The sequence below is a fragment of the Bos mutus genome, chromosome 9 (genome assembly GCF_027580195.1).
Source record: "Bos mutus isolate GX-2022 chromosome 9, NWIPB_WYAK_1.1, whole genome shotgun sequence".
NCBI classification, from domain to species: Eukaryota; Metazoa; Chordata; class Mammalia; order Artiodactyla; family Bovidae; genus Bos; species Bos mutus.
In genome coordinates this window covers 70,457,887-70,476,509 of record NC_091625.1, presented here as the reverse complement: position 1 = coordinate 70,476,509, position 18,623 = coordinate 70,457,887, and the positions used below count along the sequence as shown (strand labels likewise).

The 18,623-nt window shown below is 39.3% G+C and overlaps 1 protein-coding gene across 1 annotated transcript in view; it reads left to right on the top strand.

The window, feature by feature from the left end:
• Positions 1-18,623, top strand: part of MOXD1 (monooxygenase DBH like 1) — a 97,930-nt gene that overhangs the window by 61,425 nt on the left and 17,882 nt on the right. The window contains exons 5-9 of the mRNA XM_005904404.3: positions 10,533-10,712; positions 10,991-11,093; positions 12,524-12,690; positions 13,744-13,935; positions 15,430-15,489. Of these exons, the coding sequence (XP_005904466.2) occupies positions 10,533-10,712; positions 10,991-11,093; positions 12,524-12,690; positions 13,744-13,935; positions 15,430-15,489 (702 nt within the window). The remainder of the gene's footprint in view (positions 1-10,532; positions 10,713-10,990; positions 11,094-12,523; positions 12,691-13,743; positions 13,936-15,429; positions 15,490-18,623) is intronic.

The window sequence follows — 18,623 nt, the reverse complement described above, 5'->3', positions numbered from 1 at the left end:
GAATTGAGCAAGCTTCAGGAGTTAGTGATGGACAGGGAAGCCTGGTGTGCTGCAGTCCATAGGGTTGCAAAGAGTAGGACATGACTGAGCGACTTAACTGAACTGAGTCTCTATATAAACATGAATCTTAGAGCCTGATAAAAAGTAAGCACTAGTGTGATGTGACCTGCTCAAAGTCCTGTCACACAGCAAGACACAGTTAATGGCACAGCCAGGAAATGAACTTGGTCTCCAAACCTCCAGGTCATTCAACTACTCTTTACTGGCCATATAGCAAATTTATAAATTAAATAAAAATTTAAATAAATTAAATTTAAATTTATAAAATTAATTTTATAGTTAATTTAAATTTTCTTAGAGTAGCTTGGTGGTCTCTAGTTTATTAAAAATTTCAATTAACAAAAAATTAATATATAACTGTAGGTCATGAATAGTCTGTTAAGAATTCAAAGAACAATATATACACTATGTTGTGTTATAAACGCTCTTAAAGGTAATTTTATATCTTTTTTTTTATCATTATTGAACTGTTTGGCAAAGGTACCTAGTTAATTCACATGCAGAAGTAAATGACTAAGAATCACAATGTTTAACATTTCTCAAGGATACTTGCATATTCACCAAGTAAAACAGGCTTAATGTTTAATATTAAGTGCCTTGGAATTTCAGGAATCAATAAGCAAGGGATAGAGATACTTATGTGTGTTAGGGGGTAGATTTCTCTCCCCATATTGTCTTTCAAGGGCATTTTATTGAAGTAACTTTGTTATTACCTTCAGTTCAATTCAGTTCAGTTTAGTCACTCAGTCGTGTCCGACTCTTTGTGACCCCATGAATTGCAGCATGCCAGGCCTCCCTGTCCATCACCAACTCCCAGAGTTCACTCAAACTCAGGTCCATCAAATCGGTGATGCCATCCAGCCATCTCATCCTCTGTTGTCCCCTTCTCCTCCTGCCCCCCAATCCCTCCCAGCATCAGAGTCTTTTCCAATGAGTCAACTCTTCGCATGAGCTGGCCAAAGTACTGGAGTTTCAGCTTTAGCATCATTCCTTCCGAAGAACACCCAGGGCTGATATCCTTTAGAATGGACTGGTTGGATCTCCATGCAGTCCAAGGGACTCTTGCACTCAGCTTTCTTCATAGTCCAACTCTCACATCCATACATGACTACTGGAAAAACCATAGCCTTGACTAGATGGACCTTTGCTGGCAAAGTAATGTCTCTGCTTTTGAATATGCTATCTAGGTTGGTCATAACTTTCCTTCCAAGGAGTAAGTGTCTTTTAATTTCATGGCTGCAATCACCATCTGCAGTAATTTTACACAGATCCAATTATGAGTAATAATTAAAATAAAAGAGTAAAACAAAAGCAAAGTAGTTTTATGTGGCAAATTTCCTAAGAGAAAAAGAGATGTTTTCAGATAGTACTACATAAATGCACACGCATATTGATAAATTGATGATATATGGTTAACGGTGTGATTGTTAATCGGTGGCTTCCCCAGTGGCTCAGCAATAAAGAATCCACCTGCAACGCAGGAGCCACAGGAGTCATGGGTTTGATCCCCGGGTTGGGAAGATCACCTGGAGGAGGGCATAGCAACACACTTCAGTATTCTTGCCTGGAGAATCCCATGGACAGAGGAGCCCGGTGGGCTATAGTCCATAGGGTCACAAAGAGTTGGACACAACTGAAGCAAGTTAGCAGGCACATGATTATTAATCAGGACTCTTGGTTGCAAGTAACAGAAACCCAACCTGAACTAGCTTAAGAAATAGAAAGGAATGTACTGACTCATGAATTAAGAGGAAAGGTTGAATAAATAAGCCACAGGATGGTAGAGACAAAGCTGGTTTCAGGAACAGAGTTAAGTATTCAAACCCTACCAAGACTGTCTTATCTTTGGCACTTTTCTGTGTGCTGTTATTGTATCTCACCACATGCTGGCTTCTTCCACAGTCTCCACCTTCTAGTAGACAATGAGTTCTTTTATCATAGTTTGAAAATCCAAAAAAATGATTGATGTGTTGGGCACCGGCCCCGGAACTAGTCAATTGTGGCTGGCAGGGCATGGTCCCACCTGAAGATGGTAGTTCCTTTGAGAATTCAAGATTTCAGTAGGGGATGAATTACTTCCCAGTGGTGTCTCTCCTTCAATTTTCCCCTTTTCTTCATTTCTTCTATTCATCTCCATCTGATTTGAACATGATTTCCTGGGCTTTAGTTGCCAAGTCCATTCAAGCTGTGGCCCCTTGATAACACATCAACAAGTCGGGTTTTGCTTTGAACCCTGAACTATTTCAGGCTGGATTACCTGTGGGACAATGATATCGTTCTCTTGCTCAATTTGGTTGCCTCTTAAAAGTCAGATATATTGTCATTCTCAAAGAGCTCTGCCCAGCGAGGATGGAGATAAGAAGGGAGAAAGGGAGGCAAATAGTCATATGACTTTATAATTATCTGCACTGCTAGTTCTGGCTGAAATGTTCTCATAGGCTGCATCACTTTATCAACCAGATGCCCTTTGGCTAACCTTTGTCAGAGATGGTTTGCCTGCTTTACATGGACAGCAACCTATGCCTCGGTGGGTACATAGAATGGGATGCCAGGGACAAGAACAGGCAAGAACAGTGATGAGGATTTACAAAATTTCCAGCTCATTACAGATTCCACCCATCACCTCTTTCCTTTTGTTTTAATTTTTAATTTATTGAACTGCAAGTTGGCTTTGGAGAGCTGTGTTCCACACATGTTTTAACAAGTCACATCTTAAATGGGAAGACATAGAAGAATAAATAAAGGAAAATTGCTCTTAAGAGCTCTAATAACCTCCTGTTTTTCTCACTGATCTCAGTATTCCTAGACCAGTCAAGAAGGGCATTTTATCTCCCCCTTTTTTTAACCCTCCTAAAATAAAATCAAAAGCAAGATGCACATATATTTGGCTATAGATAATGAATCTTTTTTTTTTAATTTTTTACATTTTTAAATTTTGAAATCATTTTAGACTTACAAAAAATAGTTGTAAAAATAGTAGATTTTCCTAAATGGTAATATCTTATCTTCCTTAGTTTGATTATCAAAACCAGGAAATTACCCTTGAGACAATATTATTAAATCACCCATGTGCAGGCCAAGTTGCTTCACTCATGTCCAGCTCTTTGCAATCCAGTGGACTGTAACCTGCCAGCCTCCTCTGTTCATGAGATTCTCCAGTCAAGAATACTGAAGTGGGCTTCCATGCCCTCCTCCAGAGGATCTTCCTGACCCAGGGATTGATGCCACATCTCTTGCATCTTCTGCATTGGCAGGCAGGTTCTTTACCACTAATGCCACCTGGGAAGCCCCCAACTAACCTACAGACCTATTCACATAAGAGGAAATGATGTATATTTGTGATAAGTTCATGTCACAAACCAGTGCAGAGACAACCATGACCTAGCTACAAATGCACACATCTGAAAATTGTTAGTTTTTTATTTAAAAATTGAGATGGGGGCTGTACTAGATTCCTAGAACTTCCACAATAAATGACCACAAGCTGGGTGGGTAACTTGAAACAGCAGAAAGTTACTCTCTCAGAGCTCTGGAAGTCAGAAGTCCAAAATCAAGGTGTTGGCAGGGCCATGCTTTCTCAGAAGGCTCTAGCAGAGAAGCCTTCCTTGGTCCTTCCAGTTTCTTATGCTTTCTGGGGTTACTTGGTTTCTGGCAACTTAACTCCCATCTCTGCCTCTATCTTCAGATGGCCATCTTCTCTTTGTGTATCTGAGTCTGAATCTTCTCTCTCTTCTCTAAAGACACTAGTCATTGGATTTAGGACCCATCCTCAGCCAGTGCAAACTCATCTTAACTAATTACAGGTGCAAAGACCATATTTTCAAATAATGTTACATTCTGAGGTTCTAGGTGGATGTGAATTTTGCAGGAACACTGCTTAACCCAGTACAGGGGAATTAAGCAAAAAATAATTTTATTTTGCAAGCGTTAGTATTGAGGTCATTGGTATTTGAAAGCTAAGAAAACATGGTTACACTCAGGTTACCTTTTTTAAAATTAATTATTCATTTATTTTTGGCTGTGCTGGGTCCTCATTGCCGCACATGGGCTTTCTCTAGTTGTGGTGTGTGGGCTTCTCACTGAGGTGGCTTCTCTTGTTACAGAGCGTGGATCAGGGATTGAACCTGTGTCACCTGCATTGGCAGGCAGATTCTTAATCACTGGACCACCAGGGAAGTTCCTAGGTTACCTTTTAAAGGTAGCACTCACTAGACTTGGTGACTGCATCTCTGGGAGATGGTGGAGGAGGTGGGATGTAGCCTAGGTCCCTGGAGTTGAGAAGATCAGGAAATTAGGAGGCAATGCGTTTGATGACTCAGCCTCCTTAATGTTGGCTTCATTTCCATTCAATGAGTAGCTATTAAGCAGTCAGTGTGTTACAAGGACTTTGCTTTGACCTGGCTAAAGAGAGTAAGAGAAGATGGGTTCATGAGGAACGGTATAAGGGCTTTTTGATGCTCAGGAACATAAAACAACAGTCAATAACACTGCTTTATGGTCAGTTTTAACTTTCGCCTTGATCTTGGCTATGCTTAGCAGCTCTCGTTTTTTCTCCTTTTTATTGCTAAGTCTTCTCAAGAATACCCCAAAGTTCCATTTTCTTGAACTAACTGAAGGGACTGTTTTAATCTTTAAAATCCTTCAGGTTAAAGACTTCCCTCTCTTTTTATCTGTGTTTTGGTTCCTGGGCTGTTTTTTAGTTTGCACATAGGCTAACAGATAACCCACAGCTGCTAGACCATCCTTGCTTAGCTTGTTGCATGTGACGGTGCGTGTACAGGCCTACCATCTGTTCTAGGTCTGTCAATTTCACTTATGTACAAGAACACAGTGATCAATGACATAGTTTAATATTCGGTGTCATTGCCACCTACTTCCATAGGCACTTTTAAATTATATTTTTTAAAATTTATTTCTTCTGCCAAACTCATACTCAGCTTAAAAGCAAAATTCACTTAAATGTTCATTGCAGTCTCAGAAATACCAATTTATTTATATTTGTGTGCCTTATCTGGCCATGACCTTCTGTGGCAGTTTTTATCACTGCAATATTTTTTTGAATAGAGGAAACTTTGGGGATTCCCATTTTGATTGTGATGATAATGTGACATCTGTGAAGTAGGAATCAAAATAAGAGAGTGCTTCCCCTTATAGTAGTGATAGACAAATAAGCATTACAGCCTTGTTTGTCTCAAAAATTTTTAAATACAGAAGTATAGAAGTCCACCATTGATTCAAATCGGGCGGTGATGCCAAAGGAAAACTCTTTCCCGTGGACTGTTACCAGGACACAAGAAAGAGCAGTGCTGAATGCTTGTGTTCTGCCACCAAGCAGCGTGAGTCATGGAGCTCTGTGCGCTTCCGTCTCCTTCCTCAGATGGTGCTCGCCTGTCTCTGCCTCACTCTTCCTTGGTGTAAAGAAGGATATCACAGCAGGGGATAAAACACAAGTGCTGTGACTGCTTCAAATGTTTGTGGAATGGTCATGGCAGCAGAAGATAATATGCAGTCGTCATTTGGTGGGTGATTGGTAGCCATGAGCTGGCAGCACTAGGCTTTGTAAGCATGACAGGAAGCTTTGTGGGAAATTCTACCCCATACCGGGTGCCATGAGCCAATGGCCCTGTCCTGCATCAAGCTGTTCACATTCCCTGGAACTTGGACTCTGTGCTAAGTGGGTATTTCCTGTCCAGAGGGATATTATTGGTGTCTCACTTAATTATCCCCCATGGTCAACTCAAAATTCTCTATCAAGAAGTTCTCCTCTTTTCAAGAGTTTGATAGCTCATATATTTTCTGGTGGCCTCTTGGCTCACATGGTAAAGAATCTTCCTGCAATGCAGGAGACCTGAGTTCTATCACTGGGTTGGGAAGATCTCCTGGAGAAAGAAATGGCAACTCACTCCAATATTCTTACTTGGGGAGTCCCATGGACAGAAAAGCCTGGCGAGCCGCAGTCCATGGGGTCACAAAGTGTTGGACACGACTGAGCGACCAACATTTCAACACTTTATTCAGTAGTTATCCTTACATATTATTCTCAGGCACTTCTCTTTCTTTGTCTCTCAATCGCACAACAGGAAACAAAAACAAAAACAAAACATCTTTTTTCTAAGGACTTTGCCTCTTCCAAGGCTTCTTATATTTCCCAATGAACAGTACCTGGGTTTGCATGCAGTAAGTTTCCTTGTTGCTTTGTGGGTGTATTTTTCCTAGGAAATCCTCATTTTCTAGGCTGTACTATCAATTTGTAACCTGGGGGTTGGATTGCAATTTAATTCTCCTTGAAGCCTTCACTGGGTTTCCAGGTGAGACCTTGTTATTTGCCCTCCCACAAAGGCCATAGTCTGTCTCCTCTCCCTAGAGACCAGGGCATGTGGACAGGGTAGCAAAAGAAGGCAGGAGACTCCCCAGGCATGAGGCTCCCTCCCAGTGTGGCGCTGCTCCCTTGATGGCAGCATTGTGTGGGGATTTTCAGTAGTGGCTCCCGAAGCACTTCCTGGGGCTGGCTCCCTGGTGTCATCACCCTCTTGCTGACAACTGTCGGCAACTTGACTATGTGAAACCTTTCATCCACCCACTCACTGGCAGCAACTTCCAAAGTTGTTGGTGATCTCCAACCTATCTTCCTTCAATATTATGTGTTGCAATTCAAAGAGTACTAACTTAAGGGGTCAGACCAGCCTAGTTTCAAATCCCCATCTACCACTTCCTAGCCATGATTGGATTTGCTGCAGAATCCTCCGAGTCTCAGTTTTCTCCTCTGTCAAATGGAAACAGTAACATTTACCTAATAGATTTGTTATAAATAGTAAGTGAAATATGTGAACTGACTCAATAGTGGCTGGTAGGTAGGAGGTGCTAAATAAAAGACAGATGTTACTATTGTCATTCCTAGAGTGCTTTGTGAGCTTGGCAACTTGGTGTTGGTTTCAGCACTCGCTTTGTATATAAAAAAGCACTTATTCTTTTAAAATTAATTATATTGGAGTTGCTTTACAATGTTGTGTTGGTTTCTGCTATACAGCAAAGTGAATCAGCCATGTGTGTACATATATCCCCTCTTTTTTGGATTTCCTTCCCATTTTGTTCACCACAGAGCACTGAGTACAGTTTCTTGAGCTATACAGTAGGTTTTCATTAGTTATCTATTTTATGCATAAAAGTCACTTACTCTTAAAAGTTTTTTTTTTTTTTAAGGATTTTTAAAGTTATTTGAAGCTCCTTTAAGCACCATCCAGCCTCACATAATCTGCCGCCTTGCTCTCTAGTGCCCTCTTGTGGTGCCTCAGTGAAAGCCACTAGTTTCTGCAGCAGCCTTGCTGTGTGCTGTGCTTAGTCACTCAAGTGTGTCCCACTCTGCGACCTGAAGGACTATAGCCCACCAGGCTCCTCTGTCCATGGGATTCTCCAGGCAAGAATACTGGAGTGGATTGCCATGCCCTCCTCTAGGGAATTTTCCCAATGAAGGGATCAAACCCAGGTCTTCCACATTGCAAGTGGATTATTTACCTTCTGAACCACTAGGGAAGCCCAGGGTAGCTGCCCTGGGAGAAGCCAATCCTCATTTGCCCTTAGGGGCTCCTATCCAGAACCTAGCTAGTAGAGCTCAGTACAGCCTACAGGGTTTGGCTTGAACTTAGAAAGAAAAGAAAGTGAAGTCGCTCGGTCAGGTCCGACTCTTGGAGATCCATGGACTGTAGCCCACCAGGCTCCTCTGTCCATGGAATTTTTCAGGCAAGAGTACTGGAGTGATTTTCCATTTCCTTCTCCAGGGGATCTTCCTAACCCAGGGATTGAACCTGGGTCTCCCAAATTGCAGACAGACACTTTACCATCTGAGCCACCATGAAAACCCCTAGGCACATAGCAAAATCCTCACATGTGCCTGAATATTTAACTAAAGACATATTAGCAGTTCCCTGTCCCCCTTGGAGTACTGATGCACCCAAATAAGTATCAGTTCAGTTCAGTTCAGTTCAGTCGCTCAGTCATGTCCGACTCTTTGCGACCCCATGAATCGCAGCACGCCAGGCCTCCCTGTCCATCACCAACTCCCGGGTCCATCGAGTCAGTGATGCCATCCAGCCATCTCATCCTCTGTTGTCCCCTTCTCCTCCTGGCCCCAATCCCTCCCAGCATCAGGGTCTTTTCCAATGAGTCAACTCTTCTCATGAGGTGGCCAAAAAAGCGCCTTCCCTGTTGGCTCAGTGGTAAAGAATCTGCCTGTCAAATTCAGGAGCTGCTGGAGACATGGGTTTGATCATCAGATTGGGAAGAATACCTGGAAGAGGAAATGGCAACTCTCCCCAGCATTCTTGCCTGGAGAATCCCATGGACAGAGGAGCCTGGCGGGCTACAGTCCTTGGGGTTGCAAAGACTCAGACACGACCAAGCATACATGCACACACACACAAATCAAATTTGACATGGAAACTATAATCTCAGAAAATCCTGGGCTGCCCTTCTGTGTAATTGTTATACCATGTGTGAACAGTAACTGTCATTTTGAAGCAAAATAGAAAACAGTTTCTGTCTTCAGGGTATACAGTCCTCTAGAGATGAGTGCAAGCACAGCCATGTGCAAGGTCATTTTCTGTGAATGTGATGTTAAAAATGTACTTGTGGGTTAGGCATAGCAGGGCTCACTATTCCACACAAAACAAAAGCTGGATTTAAAAATTCAGACCCCTGGCTGCCCATTCAAATCTCTACCTAATGCCTACTGCTTCTCTCTTTGGCTGCCTTGACCTTTCCTATTAAAAAAGTAAGAATGAATGAGAGACTATATAGAAAATCAAAATGGCAAGACTTAGGAGGAAATAGCTGAAAAGACTTCATCTTTTTATGCCCCGCGACTTCACTTTCACTTTTCACTTTCATGCATTGGAGAAGGAAATGGCAACCCATTCCAGTGTTCTTGCCTGGAGAATCCCAGGGACAGCGGAGCTTGGTGGGCTGCTGTCTATGGGGTCGCACAGAGTCAGACACGACTGAAGTGACTTAGCAGCAGCAGCAGCAGCAGCAGCAAAAAGCAAGGTTTTTAAATGAATTGTTTGCATTTGAGTAGTTAGGGCTAAAAGCACAAGGATGGATGAGCTCTAAGACAGCAAACTCTTGAAAACACACAAAGGATCACTTTGTCAGATGAACAGAAGGCTCTACCAACCTTGTAACCAGTGGCCATCCCTATAGTCCAGCTAAGCCAAGTACGGGATTTGTCTACCTTCTCTGGCAGTAAGGCTTTTTGAGGTGTTAGAATGTGCTTAGCTCATTCTGGTTTCCTGGACAGTGTTCTGAAGGGAACTTACAGAAAGGACAGTCGAATGAACATAGTCACCTTACTCATGCTTTCAGGACCAACATCACCACTCATTCTGTTTTCAGCAGTTTCCAGTCTCCTTCTAATTTGAATCACTACACATCACATCACTACAATGACTTTTTCTCTCCTAAATTCTAATGGTAAAATTCTTATTAGAATTTGATTTTAATCACTAAAATAAAAATATCCTTTATTGAGCCTTCCTTTGTGCCTAGTACTATGCTCTGCACCATATAGATGATAGATAGAAAGATAGGTATTACTACCTCCAGTGCATGTGTGCTAAGTTGCTTCAGTTGCATCTGACTCTTTGCGATCCTGTGGACTGTAGCCTGGCCAGGCTTCTCTGTCCATGGGATTCTCCAGGCAAGAATACTGGAGTGGGTTGCCATGCCCTCCTCCAGGAGATCTTCCCAACCCAGGGATCGAACCTGCGTCTCTTAAGTCTCCTGCATTGGCAGGCAGGTTCTTTACCACTTGTGCCACGTGGGAAGCCCCAATACCTCCAGTAGGGATGGGCAAAGATAACATTTTAAGGGAGACTGAAGGAGTTTATGCCTGTGTGATTTTTTTTTCCTCTGTGAGAGGGAGACAGAGAGATGGAGAGATAGAGAGTGCCAGGCAAAGTAAAGCCTGGAAGAGAGCAAGCAGGTTTTGAAACAGCTGCTACACAGAATGTTAAGGGAAACAACAAGTTTAAAAAGCAAACAACACATTAGTAAAGTCCTTCCCAGGTGGTAAGGAATCCACGTGCAGTACAGGAGATGTGGGTTCAATCCCTAGGTCAGGAAGATCCCCTGGAGAAGGAAATGACAACCCATTCCAGTATTCTTGCCTGGAAAATCCCATTGACAGAGGAACCTGGAGGGCTACAGTCCATGGAGTCACAAAAGAGTTGGATTTGACTCAGTGACTTAACAACAACGATTCTTAGAGAAGTGAATGGTTATTGCATCTTTGCTCTTGCCATCATCATCATCAGTCATCATCTCCAGAATAAATTACGCTTCAACCGCACAACAGTTACACAATTGAGAAAACTATTCCTTTGAAAAACGGATGATCATTTATGCTAGTTTCATGCCTATCAGAGGGTGTTGAAGGGTGTTTATTGATTGCATCGTCCCTCTCACCTGTGCTTGCTTAGGTTGAGCCCGTGATTCAGAAAGGCCACGAGAGTCTGGTCCATCACATCCTGCTCTATCAGTGCAGCAGCAACTTCAGTGACAGCGTGCTGGACGACGGGCACGAGTGTTACCACCCTAACATGCCCGATGCCTTCCTCACCTGTGAGACCGTCATTTTCGCCTGGGCCATTGGTGGAGAGGTGGGACCACCGATTACTGAGATGTAACAAAGTAAACTGATCACTTTCCCCCTACAATTCTAACACTTCTAAGTAAAACTCGATGTACGCTTTTTGATATGAGGGTGGGTTATTTTTCTTTCCACAGGAAATCATTCTTTAGTCATTTTATTTGATCAACTATAGATTAATACAGTTGTAGAATGTTGAAATATCATTGAGAGTGTTTGGTTTTTGAATGGAGTAGAGCTCGGAGGGACTTTCACAGAACACTGTGTCATGGAATTTTGCTCTTTTAGGGTTTTTCCTATCCACCTCATGTTGGATTATCCCTTGGCACTCCATTAGATCCTCATTATGTGCTCCTGGAAGTCCATTATGACAATCCAACATATAAGGAAGGTGAGTATTTTTGTATACATTCTACCTATGATTTTTAAAAGTTTTGTAACTTTTCCCTTTATTTCAACAGAGTTAAACAGACTTCAAATAAAATAGCATTTAATGTTGTAAAAAAAATTAACCTATACATTTGTCATCCAAATTAGGATACCTTTTAGAGTAGAAAAGGGCACTATAAACAATTACACTGGGACAGCAGTCATTGGCCAGCAATGAGCCAGGCAAATGGGCACATGTGGTCACTAATCTTAAAAAGCCATTTGGACATTACTTACCAGAAAGTAGAAATATAGACTTTTCCCTTTATGGTGTAAATTAGTCTGAAATACATGGTGCTTATGAAACATTTTCTGTCTAAAAGCACATATGAAAAACTACCATTCATCACACTAGAAGATATTAAGCATTTTGCTGTGTTGACAACTGCAGTTGACACTGGTGTAATATGTTGAAATGAAGAGGGGCAAGTATTTAAACCTGAATTTACTATGTAATATCCCAACACCAAAAACTTAAAGGATTCAATATGAAATTATCAATAAAAGAAACTCAAGGTTATGATTTTACACTGATTTGTGCAATTTTTCAGAAAATACTGAGCACCAAGGATGTGCTGGATCTGTGCTTAATCACATAATGTCCTCACCTTCAGGGATATTATAGTGTAGTGGGAAAGGCGAACAATAAAATAATCACAACAATTAATACAAAATTATTTATATGCTAATTGATCCAATGGGTCAGTGTACAGGTAGGTAAGTCACTGTTGCAGAAATGAGTCAATTAATTTCCAAGTGGAATGGATTTATGAAGTATTTGGGGCCTATACTCTCCCTCCTTATGATAACTGTGTCACAGCAAGAGGAGTACCTTATCTTTCCTCCCCACCAGGCCTGTTGTTATGCTGTTCACATCATAGATTCTTAATAATTGTTTGTTGATTATATGACTGATGAATTATTAAAAGACTGGTGATAAACTATAAAGAAAGTTAATTATTAATATTTTTCTCCATCATCACATGGTTTCTAGACCCAGTGGTTTTCACCTCTATGTAAATGTTACTGAGCTTCACCTCAAAACAGTATCAAATAAAACTTCCATTGAGTTACTATATATTCTAATGAATGACTTAGAATTTTTATTTCTGTCTTCATGTTAGATAATTGTGGAATATATCATTAGATAATACAAACGTGTCTCCCATGGTACGCTGTGTAAGTTTTTTTTGTGAATCTGGATGTTGCCTTTCATTAATCTTTGCTTGTATTCCTTTCCTTTGTGAGAGTTTAAGGAAAATCATAAAATAAATGATATTTATTTATAAATAAAATATATATAAAATAAACCTATATCAGCTGAATATGGAAAACTTTTTCAAGTACTCAAGCTCACTTTTAATTTTTCTTGTCTAAATGCTCTTGTTCCAGGCTTAATAGATAATTCTGGATTGAGATTATTTTATACGGCAGATATAAGGAAATACGATGCTGGGGTGATTGAGGCTGGCCTCTGGGTAAGCCTCTTTCACACCATCCCTCCAGGCCTGCCCGACTTCCGGTCTGAGGGTCACTGCACCCTGGAATGCCTGGAAGAGGTATGGTGTGTCTGGGTCTGTGAGCTGCTCTTCCTAGATTAATCTATGCTCGTAGAAACTGTGTTTGGAAAATTCCAAGTTTATTACTAACCTTTTTCTTGTTGTCATGCTATGAAATGATTGTTTACAATTTTAGCGAGACCTTTATTGCTTTTTAAAATCCTGAAGGCTGCAGGAGTAGAATTTTGGTGTTTTCCTTCCTTTCCCTTCCTTTGTTTGTTTCATATTGGACACTTCATTTTATCTTTTATGGTTTCAGCCTTTGTGTAGTCCCCTTTTGCTTTCTCAACTTTATTTTTTGTTCATATTTGTTTTTTCCATGATTTATTTTCATTTTTTCTCATTTTCTCTGATTTATAGCTACTGACCCTTCTTTAACCAAATAGCAAAAATAACTAATATAAAATACATATTGGATAAGAGAAAACTATATATAAGTATTTTATAATGGCTGCTTCATTCATAGTTCTTTTTTTCTTGAATGAAAGTATTTCAACATGGATCATATTCTTTATAAATTATAGGATATTGTGGTTGTAGACAGTATGGAAGAATGGTAGAATGGAAAGGTTATGCTCTTCTGAATTATTTAGACTATTTAGACCATGAATTAAATTGCCATGACATCATTCTCTAGCTGTAGGACTGTGAGCAATTCATTTAATTTAATTCTCCCAGTTCAATTTTCTTATCTGGAAAAGTGGGAGTAGATTCTCCTTTAAGAGTTTCAATTTTCAAGCTACCAAAATACTGGATTCTTTTTGCCAGAAGCTGTAACTGTTTGCTCACTTCCTAAAAGAAGAAAAAAGAAAGATAGAAGTGATCAGTTGGTCCTCAGCAAGCATTAGTTCTTCTTCTTTCCTCCCAGCCAGTATCGCTTCACAAAGATTGGAATAAGTCAGGAAAAATCCAAATTATAAATGTCTGGCAGCTCATGTGTTGACTTAAATTGTGTTAGCTTTTCTTCTCAGTTGTCCCTCCAAGTCTGTTTTAAGGTGAACTGTTTGCACTTGTTTGGACACCTAATCAGGGCTCCCCCTGTATCTCCCGTAGGCTTTGGAAGCTGAAAAGCCAAGTGGCATCCATGTTTTTGCTGTTCTGCTCCACGCTCACCTGGCAGGCAGAGGCATCAGGCTGCGTCATTTTCGCAAAGGGGAGGAGATGAGATTACTTGCTTACGATGATGATTTTGACTTCAATTTCCAGGAGTTTCAGTACCTAAAAGAAGAACAAACAATCTTACCAGTATGAATGTTTTTATTCTTTATCACTGAATGTCATCAAAATCCTGAAGCATATACCTGCTAAGAATTAGCCAGGTTTTTCCTGGTGTAATGAATTGTTCATCCTATCCATAGCTTCAAAGCCACCCACCATGGCTGTTGCACGGAATGTGTTTGATCTGTTTTCCAAAATTGAAACTTGTTTTTCTTACTATTCCCAGGGGCAACTCAAGTCGTTGATTTCAAAGGAAATAAAACTTAGGTTTTGTGCTCTAAGCACCATTTTTCTAGACTCCCCAGTTAGTAATCCCTTGGCTTGCAGTTCTGGTAATGGTAAGATCAGAAGTTTTGAAAGTTCCATTGCAATAAAAGTGAATATAAGATCACTTTTTCTTTTGACTAAGGTATTAGGACATAGCTAATTATATTACTGTGTGTAACCCGGCTGGCAACCATACTTGAAGTTCTGATGAAACAACACAGAAAGGAATCTTGTGCCTTCCAATGATGAACAATTTAAAAATTTTATGATGCTTCATTTTGTCAAATTTTTTGACATTGAGCTCAATAGTTATACAAGTTCCTACCCTACTTTTCTTGTTAAGAGTCAGATATTTGTACTGTTTATGAAATGAGAATAATAGCAATATCTTTTCTACATGCAGTAATTCTCTGGTATACTCTGGGAGTAGAAGGATGAAGTTTGAGTGATCTCAAGATTCTTAAGGACTACACTCCGTTTTATGGTGTTGTCTGGTGTTGGGGCTCTCTAACCAGCTTTTTTTGGGTTGTCTCAGAGTTCCTCAACTGATATGTCATGAGAGGATATAAATGTTGAAATACTGATTCCTCCCTCTGAATATCCAGGCAGCGAGGACAAATCTGAGGGCCATTACCCAGAGCTTGCTGCTTCTGGTCTGTAACTAGCCTGTCCACTTACCTGACCTGGAGCCATAAAAAATTAGTTTATTTATGTGCAGTACTGTTCAAAAGGTTGAAAAGTACTGGAAAAAATAAGTTACTAGTAATTTGCCTCACAAGTCTGTTTTACGAAAATAAATACCTGATTAAGGACCTTTAAAGTAAATAATGTAAATAAGAAGATAATCACAGTAATTAGTATCTGTGGCCAACACTTAAGAAGTGTTTAATCTGTACTTAGAACTAAATGTGTGTTCTGTCATTTAATTTCCTCACAACAGCTGTGTGAGATAAGTGCTATTTTTATCATTATTTTTTAGATGAACAAATTGTGCCCAGATGATTCATTTCCTTACCTAAGGTCATGCAGCTAGAACATTGTGGAGTCTGGCCTGAACAAAGAGAGCCTTATTTGTTTGTTTGCTTGCTTATTATGCTAGCAAACCTAGAATTTAATAGATCAAAAGTCTACTCTTGAGTCAAATTACTTAATGCATGCATTCATATAGCAGATTAAACTGTTGGCCTACAGATGTGTTAGATAAATAAAACAGCATGAAACTCCAATCTGAAAGCTTCCACTTTTATGTTTTAGGGAGATAATCTAATTACTGAGTGTCGGTACAACACAAAAGATAGAGCCCGGATGACTTGGGTAAGAAGAATTTTATTATTAAAATTTATTTGTGGAGGGGGAGAAATAAACTTTGATTTTAGAACAGAAAAAAAGAAAAAGCATTCCTATTTGGAAGCAAAATTCCTGACTGTCTTGAACATGAAACATCGTAAAAGTGAAATCAGAGCTGTTTTAAGATTCTATCAGATTAACTAATGATACTATGGTAATATTTGCAGTGCAATTTATTGACTCTTTCATGAAAAGCTATCCTTAATCTTTTAGTTTTTGCTCACCGAATATTATTAATAAAAGACCTGTGGTTACTAATGACCATGCACATGAGTCTGGACTTAGATGAATCAAAACTTCAAAAAGAAATGAATTCCATGACCTTAGGGCTTCTGACCCAAAGAGAAATCTGGTTCCAGCAGATTTACTGGGGAGTTCTGCCAAACATTCAAGAAATAAATCTCTCATGTCTTCCTCAGTCTCTTCCAGGGAACACACAAAAAAGGGGGAAACACTTTCTACCAACTCATTTTATGAAGTTAGCATAATCCTAGTACTGAAACTTGACATGGGCAGTACAAGAAAGGTCAACAAGACGCACCAGTTGGAAGTCATTTGGACAATGTATTGACAAACCAAATCTCTCATTATATAAAAATGAAAGTTAGGACTGATTTGGGTATAACTAAGTAATGTAAAATTGGTTTGAATTAGAAAATACATTAATGCCATTATACATTAAGAGACTGAAGGAAAAAGACTTATGAATTATTTCAATCAGGGCAGAAAAAGCACTCATAAAATTTGTCAGTCATGGGGGTAAAAAAGGACATTTATCAAACTAAGAATAAGAGAGAATTTCCTTAACCAGCTAAAGATTAGCTGTGAAAAATCTGTAGAAAATATCAAGCTAAATGAAAGGCTAGAAGTATTCTTTAAAATCAGGAAGAAAACAAGGATATTTATTATCACTGGTTTTATTCACTATCATAGTAGAAAAGAAATAAAATGAAATATGAAGATCAGAAAGGAAGAAGCAAAGAAGTAAAACACATTATTCACAGATATTGTCATTTTCCACATCAAAAACCTCCCCCAAATTGATATACCTAAAGTTAATTATATTTTAGTATGCAGTAAACTATCTGAAGAAAATGTAATTTAAGACTATAAATTCTATAGAAATAAAATAACACTAGATGTGTTTGATCTCTGTGAAGAAAATTATTAGTTTTTAAGACATTAAAGGTCACCTAAGAGATTGAGAGCCTGTGTTCATGGATAGAAGGCTCAGGAAAAAAAAAAAAAACACAAAGATAATCCTTCTTTATAAATTGGTTTATAAATTTGATGTAATTCATAAAGCTTTTATTATTTGGGGTTTTGCTGTCTAACCAAGAAATCTTCCCTTAGCCAAAGGTTTTCTCCTATTTTTAAAAAATTTTCTAAAAATATTGCAGCTTTTTTTACATAGAGCAAGTTAATTATAAAATCTACATAGAAGAGCAAAGGGTTAAGATGGCAAGACTCTACTAAAAGAATAAGATGAGAAACAAATTACTAGGTATGAAAACTTACTTTCAAGCTATGGTGATTAATAGTGTGGTTTGAGTCCAGAGTTAGAACAAGTGGAATGGAATAGAGATTCTGGAAACAGACCTACAAACCCCCTGTATGGAAACTTGATTTAGGATAGAAATTGGCATTCAGGTAAGTGAGAGAGGATGGACTTTTCACTAAAGGATTCCTGGTACAATTGCCAGATGGCAAAAATAAAATTACATCTTTATCTACCACAATTCACACATAAAAATAATTTCCAGGTAAATTAAATATTAAAATGTGAAGAATAAAATTTTAAAACCATTAGGAGAAATAGATATATATATATAAAAACAAATGTATATTATATATATATAACTTTATGACTTTGGATTAGGTAGGAGCTTCTCAAAATATGAAAAGTACAAACTAAATTAGGAGATTGATGAGTTTGTCTACTTTAACACTTTTGGTCACTTAAAAACACTATTAGGTGAAAAGATAAGTTTTAAACTGAAAAAAAAAATTGCAACACATAAAGCCTTAGTATCCAACATTTAAAATAAATTCTATAGATCCACAAGACGAGCATAAGACAAACATACAATAGAAAAAGAGCAAGTGTGTCCTTCACTGGACGTTGCTGTTGATGTCAGGGAATGACTCACTTAAAGTCATACTCTCTTCAGTGGGGCAGCCAGCAACCAATGACTGGTTGATGCGAGAACACAAAAGCTTGATTCCCTTCCTACAGTTTGATGTAACTCTGAGTAACCATCCAAGCTCAACGGTAGATTAAATAGATTTACTGAGATGTCAGTTGCAGCCTCATTTGTAGATCAGCTTCTCCTTTTACCCAACCCTTTGTCAAGAGCAAGGCATGATGTTTTGCAATTTGTAAAATCATTGCACATTAGCCACTATACTACATTAATGTATAGCTATGAACACTACTGGCACCCCACTCCAGTACTCTTGCCTGGAAAATCCCATGGACGGAGGAGCCTGGTAGGCTGCAGTCCATAGGGTCGCTAAGAGTCGGACATGACGAGCGACTTCCCTTTCACTTTTCATTTTCATGCACTGGAGAAGGAAATGGCAACCCACTCCAGTGTTCTTGCCTGGAGAATCCCAGGGGCGGGGGAGCCTGATGGGCTGCCGTCTATGGGGTCACACAGAGTTGGACACGACTGAAGCGACTTAGCAGCAGCAGCAGCATGAACACTACTTGGAGAAGGAAATGGCAACCCACTCCAGTACTCTTGCCTGGAAAATCCCATGGATGGAGAAGCATGGTGGATTATAGTCCATGGGGTCACAAAGAGTCAGACACGACTAAACGACTTTGCTTTACATTTTTTACTTTTTATGAACACTACTACTATGTTTTCCATCTTCACTTTTGAAGGATAGAGGATTTGCTGGATACAGAGTTCTTGAATAATTTCTTTTTTCTGGAGCACTTGAATATGTAATTCCAATATCTTTTTGTTACTTCCATCATTTATGATAAAATGTCAGTTGTCCATTGTATTATTGTTCCCTGTATGCAATATATCATTTTGCCTTGCCGCTTTCAAGATTTTCTTTTTGTCTTTGGCTTTCAGCAGTATGACTAT